General features: G+C 42.2%; 1 protein-coding gene across 1 annotated transcript; it reads right to left on the bottom strand.

Annotated features, from left to right (window-relative positions):
- Window positions 1–205: 205 nt before the first annotated feature.
- On the bottom strand, window positions 206–7,250 carry LOC142217284 (sterol 26-hydroxylase, mitochondrial-like). The gene is made up of 9 exons (XM_075285477.1): window positions 7,041–7,250; window positions 6,542–6,732; window positions 3,971–4,170; window positions 3,171–3,368; window positions 2,853–3,016; window positions 2,002–2,168; window positions 1,626–1,707; window positions 969–1,169; window positions 206–331 (listed from the first exon to the last, which is right to left on the bottom strand). The coding sequence occupies exons 1-9, from the start codon at window positions 7,248–7,250 to the stop codon at window positions 206–208; spliced, it is 1,539 nt and encodes a 512-aa protein (XP_075141578.1).
- Between the last annotated feature and the right edge of the window lie 2,875 nt (window positions 7,251–10,125).

Genomic DNA, 10,125 nt, shown 5'->3' with positions numbered 1-10,125 from the left:
TCAGACTTGGACTCGCGTCTTTGCCAGGGATTGGAGATTGCAGTTGTGCTTACTAGGCCACCTTTGATGTGCTGCCATACTGATACACCAGTTTAAAGGGTCCCATCCTGATGACACTGTCCCTTTAACAGGGCATTTATTTGATATGTCACGTATTGAATGATGCAAGTGTTCACTTAACAAGCGCCGCTGACAATGATGCCGCTCACTGGATGGGGCGTCTCTCCAGAAATTGCAGATTTAGTTGCTTTTGTGGGGCCAGGACAATGCGGTTCACAGCTCTGATCTCCGGAGCACCGGGCTCTGGTCTCAGCTCGTACTTCTTAATGATCTGGAAATGGAGAGGAATCCAATGAGAATATTAGAGGTAGCCCAGGCGGCCATTAGTCTTTACTGGGAATATTCTGTATGATGAGATGTGACATCAGTAAAATAAGATGATGTCATGGGAGGTATGTGTTACAAGTAGTGCATGTGACCCTCTTCTAAGGCACCTCAAGAATAATACACCCCTACATACAGACAAAGAAGACGCAGACCTAGACCGAGACCCTTAAATACAGAGCCAATCAAATTCCCAGCTAGGAAAACAGCACACAAACTGGTCTTCAGCAGTCAAAGAGTTAATGAGACTATAAGACTATTACCACCAATGTCTTTACCTATAGGACACTATTGTAGTTACACTATATAAGGTTATGGGTTGTTTTAGAGCATAAAGGACCACTTATCAAAGCGGGACCAAGAAACAAGATATCGAAAAGGGAAGATCTAGAATAAATGGGAGAAAACGGAAGGACTGAAGCCCAAACCCCTCTGGAGACGAGAGTGTCCTCCCATAACCAGGACCGCTCCCATGGGATGGCGTCAGTCTGACTTTACCCAGGATTTGCTCCTTACCCAAGCTGACCCGTACGAGTGATTGGAGTCCCGACCCTTTGCTGATGAGTTTGTCAGGTCAGACTTACCCGGGATATTATTAGATACATTTCCAATTCAGCAACTCGTCGCCCCACACAAGCTCTGATGCCGTATCCAAAGGGGATGGAGCTGAAGGGGTTGTTCTTTACTTTTTGGTCTCGTAACCAGCGCTGAGGGATAAACTTCTTCGGGTCTGGGAAATTTTTCTCATCTTGAGATATCTGATAGTGTTGAAGAGCAAAGATTGTCTGGAAGACAAGATGGAAGAAAGACTCAGCTATATATAGTACAGAGACATTTAGAGACGTTTATTATTTACACCGGAGCGTGCTGGGTAACAGGGGTGTAGCTATAGGAGGATCAAAGGTATCAGCGGCTACTGGGCCCTGGACCACAACTAGCCAGGTGGGCCCGTAAGTCCCGACCCTGTAGTCTTCCTTTACACCCTTTCATCTGATCCCACCTTTTGACTATCTAAAGTACTGAGAAGAGAAATACATGACTTATTATTTTAGATATATTGGAGCAATAACCAAACCATGTGCTGCAAAGGTCCGAGTATGCATCCCCCCAGTGGCGTAACTAGGAATAGCGGGGCCCTGTGGCAGCTGCCTCTGCGGTAGTTACTCCCCTGCATCCCCCTAGGATCCCAGACTGATGTGTGATATCAAACTACCAGGACAGGAGAGATCTGAATCACTTACACCTTTAGGAAAGAAGTAATCTCCGATAATTATATCACTCTCCGTGGCGATTCTGGAGTTGGTTGACACCACAGGATACATCCTAAGGAAGACGGAAGGGAGAAACACAATATAGAAAGTTTAGATTTACTACGGCCACGTTCCCATTTGCATCAGAGTCTCCATTGCATTATCAGCCTGAATTCTGATGTAAATTGTTGCAATTTTTTTTACACTTTTATACTTTTTACACCTACTAGTTCTGAGCGTTACTGAAAGGGGTGCGACTAAGTGGATTAGTGATAGAGGTGCGGTATTTTTGGTGTCATCTGATGTATTGGTCGCCTTGTTTTGGAAGTCTCTATCCAGTGATTAACCCTTCCCCCACTAGTTCTACCTTAACGTCTCTTTAACCACTGCCCTCAGAAGTGGCATCTTGGCGATGTCTTCTCCAGTAGGAACAGCCAACCCGGGCACAATGGACGTCACCTCTTCATACAATGCATCCTGGATGTCCGGGCTTCTTGAGAGATGATACAGGCCAAAGGCGAGAGTATTCGATGTCTGAGGAGGAGAAGAAGGAGTTGGAATCAGCCTCTAATGAGTGCTGTAGATAGCTGGAGACTCCCTCCTGATCCGGGGTCAATCAGGGTGGGGATGCTGCGATGGAATGATGATGTTACTGCATTGGCTTCCCGTCGTGGCTAGCTGTGCCAAAAAGCTGGCAGCGGAAAATTAAGATGAATTTCCTCTTAAATTTTTGCCATGTGAACTGACCCTAAATCCGGTCTGTAGAAAAGCTTATCAGTTTATTTGAGACATTGTATTTAAGACTGGATACAACTGTAACAACCCCTCAGCTGTGAGCAGCGTTGCATAGTCTTATCCCTGGATATAATGGGGCAGTGTTGTGTAGTCTTATAATGGGGCAGTGTTGTGTAGTCATATAATGGGGCAGTGTTGTGTAGTCATATAATGGGGCAGTGTTGTGTAGTCTTATAATGGGGCAGTGTTGTGTAGTCTTATAATGGGGCAGTGTTGTGTAGTCTTATAATGGGGCAGTGTTGTGTAGTCTTATAATGGGGCAGTGTTGTGTAGTCTTATAATGGGGCAGTGTTGTGTAGTCATATAATGGGGCAGTGTTGTGTAGTCTTATCCCTGCATATAATGGGGCAGTGTTGTGTAGTCTTATCCCTGCATATAATGGGGCAGTGTTGTGTAGTCATATAACGGGGCAGTGCTGAATACCGTATCCACTCCCGCCAGCAGCAGCTCGGCCACACTGCTGTAGATTTCCTTCATGGTCAGTTTCCCGCTGGACAGCAGGTAAGTCAGGTATTCTCCTTGTACCTCCTCCCCGCGCTCCAGTCTCTCTTCTATTTGCTGCATCTTCTCGTCTATCAGCTTATTTCCTATAGATTTAATGCAGATTGCTCTTTATCTCATTGCGGTTTAAGAAACATCATATTGTAGGAAATTGTCTCAGTAACAGATTAATATCACATTGACTTCTGTCTCTACTCACACCCAAAGCTGCACTCCTAATATACAAGAATATAAACCCACCAAAGTGGAAGATGTTGTCCCAGCTCTGGACGTATTTCTTCCAGTAAGGTAAGATGTTCTGGGTCCAGCTTGGTAGGAAGATGACATACACCAAGTATTTCAGCATATCCCCTACGGATTGGATGAACTTTTTGGTTTCCGGTGGGACGACCTTCTGTAGACATCCGATACGCGTCTCAAACAAAATGTACGAGATCCCTGAAAGGCAATGAAAGCTGAGATTATACCTGACCTATGACCTGGACATAACGTATATCCTTCTCCAGAGGCCGAGACTGTCCTGACCTGGTTATTCCTCCTTACACGGCTGGCACTTTGTAACAATGTATCAGGGTGAGAGTCAGTCTGGAGTCCAGGAGAAAGGTTTGGGCAAAAATGGCCCCCACCCCTCCTTACTACTAGATACAGCTTAGCTAAGCAGTTGGATTTATAGGGCCATCAATATCAGATCAGTGTGGGTCCGGCTCCAAGCACCCCTACAGATCAGCTCAGTAACAAATTTCTTTTGTTTTCTCTAAAACTGGTCTGGGTACGAGACCCCCAGCTGTGAGAGCAGGACAATACATATATCTCTGCAAAGAAGGAGCAAATTCATGCATTTTACAATTCATTGTAGCTGCGTCACTTTTTCTAGATTCTAGAACAGTCCGGGGAAGTATCAAATGTCTCTGTAATTTTCACTTTCTCCACTTTCTGGTGCAGTTTTCTTAGTCAGACCCCATGGAGATAATACATCCTATTATTACTTGTGGTCTCTATGAACCTGCTCATCCGCCTTTCCCTTCATGGATTTACCTCACCTTCGAAGGAGAACCTGTAGAGGGCGTTGGCTAAGTCGTTCACCATCACTCCGGACGGAGACATCTTCCTCATATCGTCCAGCATCTCCAGGAAGTCGGTCACTACCTCATTAATCACCTCCGTGTACAGAACAGACTCCTTAGGTTTCAGCATCCTCTTATTGAGCACAGTCCTCAGAGAATGCCAGCGCTGCCCCTCCCTAAGGAGAAAGCCAAGATAGTAATACACAGATATAAAGTCATATAGAAGACTGCAACCGATCCTGCTCAATGGAGACTGAAGGAGAACAATGGGATTATAGCTCAGTACCTATATACATGAATAATAACACTATTACTGGCCATATATACATTGTATATACTTGAATTCTAAGTTCTCCCTTAGACAAAAAAAATCCAACATGCAGCAAGTGTCCGTTATTTTTTTAACATTGAGGTCTATGAGCAACGGACAGAAAATGCGGCATACAGAATACACCATACAAAAATATAACTTATATAATACTGCTCCTATGTACAAGAATATAACTACTATAATACTACTCCTATGTACAAGAATATAACTACTATAATACTACTCCTATGTACAAGAATATAACTACTATAATACTACTCCTATGTACAAGAATATAACTACTATAATACTACCTCCTATGTACAAGAATATAACTACTATAATACTACTCCTATGTACAAGAATATAACTACTATAATACTACTCCTATATACAAGAATATAACTACTATAATACTACTCCTATGTACAAGAATATAACTACTATAATACTGCTCCTATGTACAAGAATATAACTACTATAATACTACCTCCTATGTACAAGAATATAACTACTATAATACTGCTCCTATGTACAAGAATATAACTACTATAATACTGTTCCTATGTACAAGAATATAACTACTATAATACTACTCCTATGTACAAGAATATAACTACTATAATACTACTCCTATGTACAAGAATATAACTACTATAATACTACCTCCTATGTACAAGAATATAACTACTATAATACTACTCCTATGTACAAGAATATAACTACTATAATACTACTCCTATGTACAAGAATATAACTACTATAATACTGTTCCTATGTACAAGAATATAACTACTATAATACTACCTCCTATGTACAAGAATATAACTACTATAATACTACCTCCTATGTACAAGAATATAACTACTATAATACTACTCCTATGTACAAGAATATAACTACTATAATACTACCTCCTATGTACAAGAATATAACTACTATAATACTGCTCCTATGTACAAGAATATAACTACTATAATACTACCTCCTATGTACAAGAATATAACTACTATAATACTGTTCCTATGTACAAGAATATAACTACTATAATACTACCTCCTATGTACAAGAATATAACTAGTATAATACTGCTCCTATGTACAAGAATATAACTACTATAATACTGTTCCTATGTACAAGAATATAACTACTATAATACTGCTCCTATGTACAAGAATATAACTACTATAATACTACTCCTATGTACAAGAATATAACTACTATAATACTACTCCTATGTACAAGAATATAACTACTATAATACTACCTCCTATGTACAAGAATATAACTACTATAATACTACTCCTATGTACAAGAATATAACTACTATAATACTACCTCCTATGTACAAGAATATAACTACTATAATACTACTCCTATGTACAAGAATATAACTACTATAATACTACTCCTATATACAAGAATATAACTACTATAATACTACCTCCTATGTACAAGAATATAACTACTATAATACTACTCCTATATACAAGAATATAACTACTATAATACTACTCCTATGTACAAGAATATAACTACTATAATACTACCTCCTATGTACAAGAATATAACTACTATAATACTACTCCTATGTACAAGAATATAACTACTATAATACTGCTCCTATGTACAAGAATATAACTACTATAATACTACCTCCTATGTACAAGAATATAACTACTATAATACTGCTCCTATATACAAGAGTATAACTACTATAATACTACTCCTATGTACAAGAATATAACTACTATAATACTGCTCCTATGTACAAGAATATAACTACTATAATACTGCTCCTATGTACAAGAATATAACTACTATAATACTGCCCCTATGTACAAGAATATAACTACTATAATACTACCTCCTATGTACAAAAATATAACTACTATAATACTACCTCCTATGTACAAGAATATAACTACTATAATACTGCTCCTATGTACAAGAATATAACTACTATAATACTGCTCCTATGTACAAGAATATAACTACTATAATACTGCTCCTATGTACAAGAATATAACTACTATAATACTGCTCCTATGTACAAGAATATAACTACTATAATACTGCTCCTATGTACAAGAATATAACTACTATAATACTGCTCCTATGTACAAGAATATAACTACTATAATACTACTCCTTTGTACAGGAATATAACTGATATAATACTGCCCCCTACTACTAATAATTTATAGAATGTGACCATATCATTCCTTGTATCTTACTCGGTGAAGGGTCCGAGCCCCAGGCCTCTCTTCCTCCTGTGTATCTTCCATAGCTCCATGTCCAGCCTTACAGGGTATTTTCCTTCTTGTCTCAGTACTGACTCCAGTAGATCCACATCTGAGATGTTGACGGTAATATATCGTCCCAGTGAGGTTTTCCACATCGGCCCATACTTCTTCTTGAAGACATCCTGACATTGATGATATCAGAGGAGTATTAGTTATTATGTATCCGTCCTATTACATCATTATTCATTGTGTCCTCCAGCAGAATTCCGGGACATATATATTACGTTATTCGCCGCTGAGAGAAGTTGAGCAGAAGTAATGACGTTATTATTATTATTATTATTATTATTATTATTATTGGGATCATTAGAAACTAAATGGCAAGAAATGCAGCAAAGCCGACACTGACAACCAGGACGCTTGGTATGAGAGCAGGTTGGTTGTCGGTTGCTTCGGTTCTTATTTGCAGCCTACATTACTTTGTGACTACCTGCAGCTCGTGTCCATACATGAGATATCCTCTGCAGAACACCCAGTATATATTGGTGAGGAGGGAGGGTCCGGGCAGATCATCAAACGTCTTGTATTTCCTCTCTTCCTGCAGGGCTGTAGCCCCCGCCACCCCCCGGATCTGGACCGGTAGGCATCTTCTTCCATTGGCCAGGCGGGCACAGAGATACTTGAGAGCTGGAGTGGTCATGGTGGCTCAGTAGTTACGTGCTCCCTCTCCTGCCTGGTGTGTACTGGCTACTCCTCGCTGTCTTACCCGCCCCTCGGTGTGCTGAGTTCATGCAGGTTATTTACAGGCTGTAGACTTTGTTCTCCTCTCATATATCTGGTATGTATATATCTGTATCTGCTGAGCAGCTGCTATATATACGGAGCCAGAGATCATATAAGATGCTAAATATCCTATATTGTATAGTCATCGTCCAAAAATACCGCACCCTGGATTGTAGAATTGCGTTACAGCAAACTTTGGCTTGTTCTGTCTCAAGCAGGTTTGGTCTGATCAGATACCGGGTCTCACCACAAGAGGGCGTAAGAATGCTCCTCCCTGCTGTCTTATAAATCGGCTCTCACAGGTTACTTTTGGGTAGTGTACCTCTTGGTGAGAAATTGCTGGTTACTAGAGAAGTTTCTACAACACACTTCATCACATTTTGCGCAGTTGAGTTGACAGACGTTGAGAGAGGTCGTCATTGGACTGAGACAGGCAGGATGGTGATTTGGGTGAAATGCCGCCATCTAAGTCATTCTGACCTCTGTGTTAGATGTTGGGGCCGTGGTGACCTGAGGACATGCAGAGATTATAAGACAGTCACCAGTACAGAGGGTCGCTGGTAAGTACAAGCAGCTCCCGCAGTTTCCTTGTCCGCCATCCAGACAAGGGGGCGCCTCCATTTCACTGCCTATTTCTGGTCTCCAGATTTGTCACCAGTCACCAGTCACCAGTCCACCATCTATGGGACCAGCTCATGAATTCTTATTGTATGACATGTTTAGTACAGAGGTTGTCAGGCGAGGCCGACGCTGTGACCGTGGACCTTGTCCTGAATTCATGGTCAAGTTTAGAGATGACATTGACTCTGGTAGAGAAGAAGAGATAAGAAGAACCTGCTGTACCCCTCCCCCACCCCTACTGATATAACATCCAGGACCTGGAGGCCGCCAGAGAAGACGATCCGTGCGGAGGTCACATACTGATAACTATTCCTGTGGTCAGATCATCAAGTATCAGCCCGACACTATCCTGTACCCCAAATATCAGCCTGTCATTATCCTGTACCCCAAGTATCAGCCCGACACTATCCTGTACCCCAAGTATCAGCCTGTCATTATCCTGTACCCCAAGTATCAGCCTGTCATTATCCTGTACCCCAAGTGTCAGCCTGTCATTATCCTGTACCCCAAGTGTCAGCCTGTCATTGTCCTGTACCCCGAGTATCAGCCTGTCATTGTCCTGTACCCCAAGTATCAGCCTGTCATTATCCTGTACCCCAAGTGTCAGCCTGTCATTGTCCTGTACCCCAAGTATCAGCCTGTCATTGTCCTGTACCCCAAGTATCAGTCTGTCATTATCCTGTACCCCAAGTATCAGCCTGTCATTGTCCTGTACCCCAAGTATCAGTCTGTCATTATCCTGTACCCCAAGTGTCAGCCTGTCATTGTCCTGTACCCCAAGTATCAGCCTGTCATTATCCTGTACCCCAAGTGTCAGCCTGTCATTGTCCTGTACCCCAAGTATCAGCCTGTCATTATCCTGTACCCCAAGTATCAGCCTGTCATTATCCTGTACCCCGAGTATCAGCCTGTCATTATCCTGTACCCCGAGTATCAGCCTGTCATTATCCTGTACCCCAAGTATCAGCCTGTCATTGTCCTGTACCCCAAGTATCAGCCTGTCATTATCCTGTACCCCAAGTATCAGCCTTTCATTATCCTGTACCCCAAGTATCAGCCTGTCATTATCCTGTACCCCAAGTATCAGCCTGTCATTATCCTGTACCCCAAGTATCAGCCTGTCATTATCCTGTACCCCAAGTATCAGCCTGTCATTATCCTGTACCCCAAGTATCAGCCTTTCATTATCCTGTACCCCAAGTATCAGCCTGTCATTATCCTGTACCCCAAGTATCAGCCTGTCATTATCCTGTACCCCAAGTATCAGCCTGTCATTATCCTGTACCCCAAGTATCAGCCTGTCATTATCCTGTACCCCAAGTATCAGCCTGTCATTATCCTGTACCCCGAGTATCAGCCTGTCATTATACTGTACCCCAAGTGTCAGCCTGTCATTATCCTGTACCCCAAGTATCAGCCTGTCATTATCCTGTACCCCGAGTATCAGCCTGTCATTATACTGTACCCCAAGTGTCAGCCTGTCATTATCCTGTACCCCAAGTATCAGCCTGTCATTATCCTGTACCCCAAGTATCAGCCTGTCATTATCCTGTACCCCGAGTATCAGCCTGTCATTATCCTGTACCCCAAGTGTCAGCCTGTCATTATCCTGTACCCCAAGTATCAGCCTGTCATTATCCTGTACCCCAAGTATCAGCCTGTCATTATCCTGTACCCCAAGTATCAGCCTGTCATTATCCTGTACCCCAAGTATCAGCCTGTCATTATTCTGCACCCCAAGTATCAGCCTGTCATTATCCTGTACCCCAAGTATCAGCCTGTCATTATCCTGTACCCCAAGTATCCGCCTGTCATTATCCTGTACCCCAAGTATCAGCCTGTCATTATCCTGTACCCCAAGTATCAGCCTGTCATTATCCTGTACCCCAAGTATCAGCCTGTCATTATCCTGTACCCCAAGTATCAGCCTGTCATTATCCTGTACCCCAAGTATCAGCCTGTCATTATCCTGTACCCCAAGTATCAGCCTGTCATTATTCTGCACCCCAAGTATCAGCCTGTCATTATCCTGTACCCCAAGTATCAGCCTGTCATTATCCTGTACCCCAAGTATCAGCCTGTCATTATCCTGTACCCCAAGTATCAGCCTGTCATTATCCTGTACCCCAAGTATCAGCCTGTCATTATTCTGCACCCCAAGTATCAGCCTG

This window comes from Leptodactylus fuscus, chromosome 8, assembly GCF_031893055.1.
Source record: "Leptodactylus fuscus isolate aLepFus1 chromosome 8, aLepFus1.hap2, whole genome shotgun sequence".
Lineage (NCBI taxonomy): Eukaryota > Metazoa > Chordata > Amphibia > Anura > Leptodactylidae > Leptodactylus > Leptodactylus fuscus.
The sequence above is the reverse complement of the archived record's forward strand: the minus strand, read 5'-3'. Positions and strand labels throughout refer to the sequence as shown.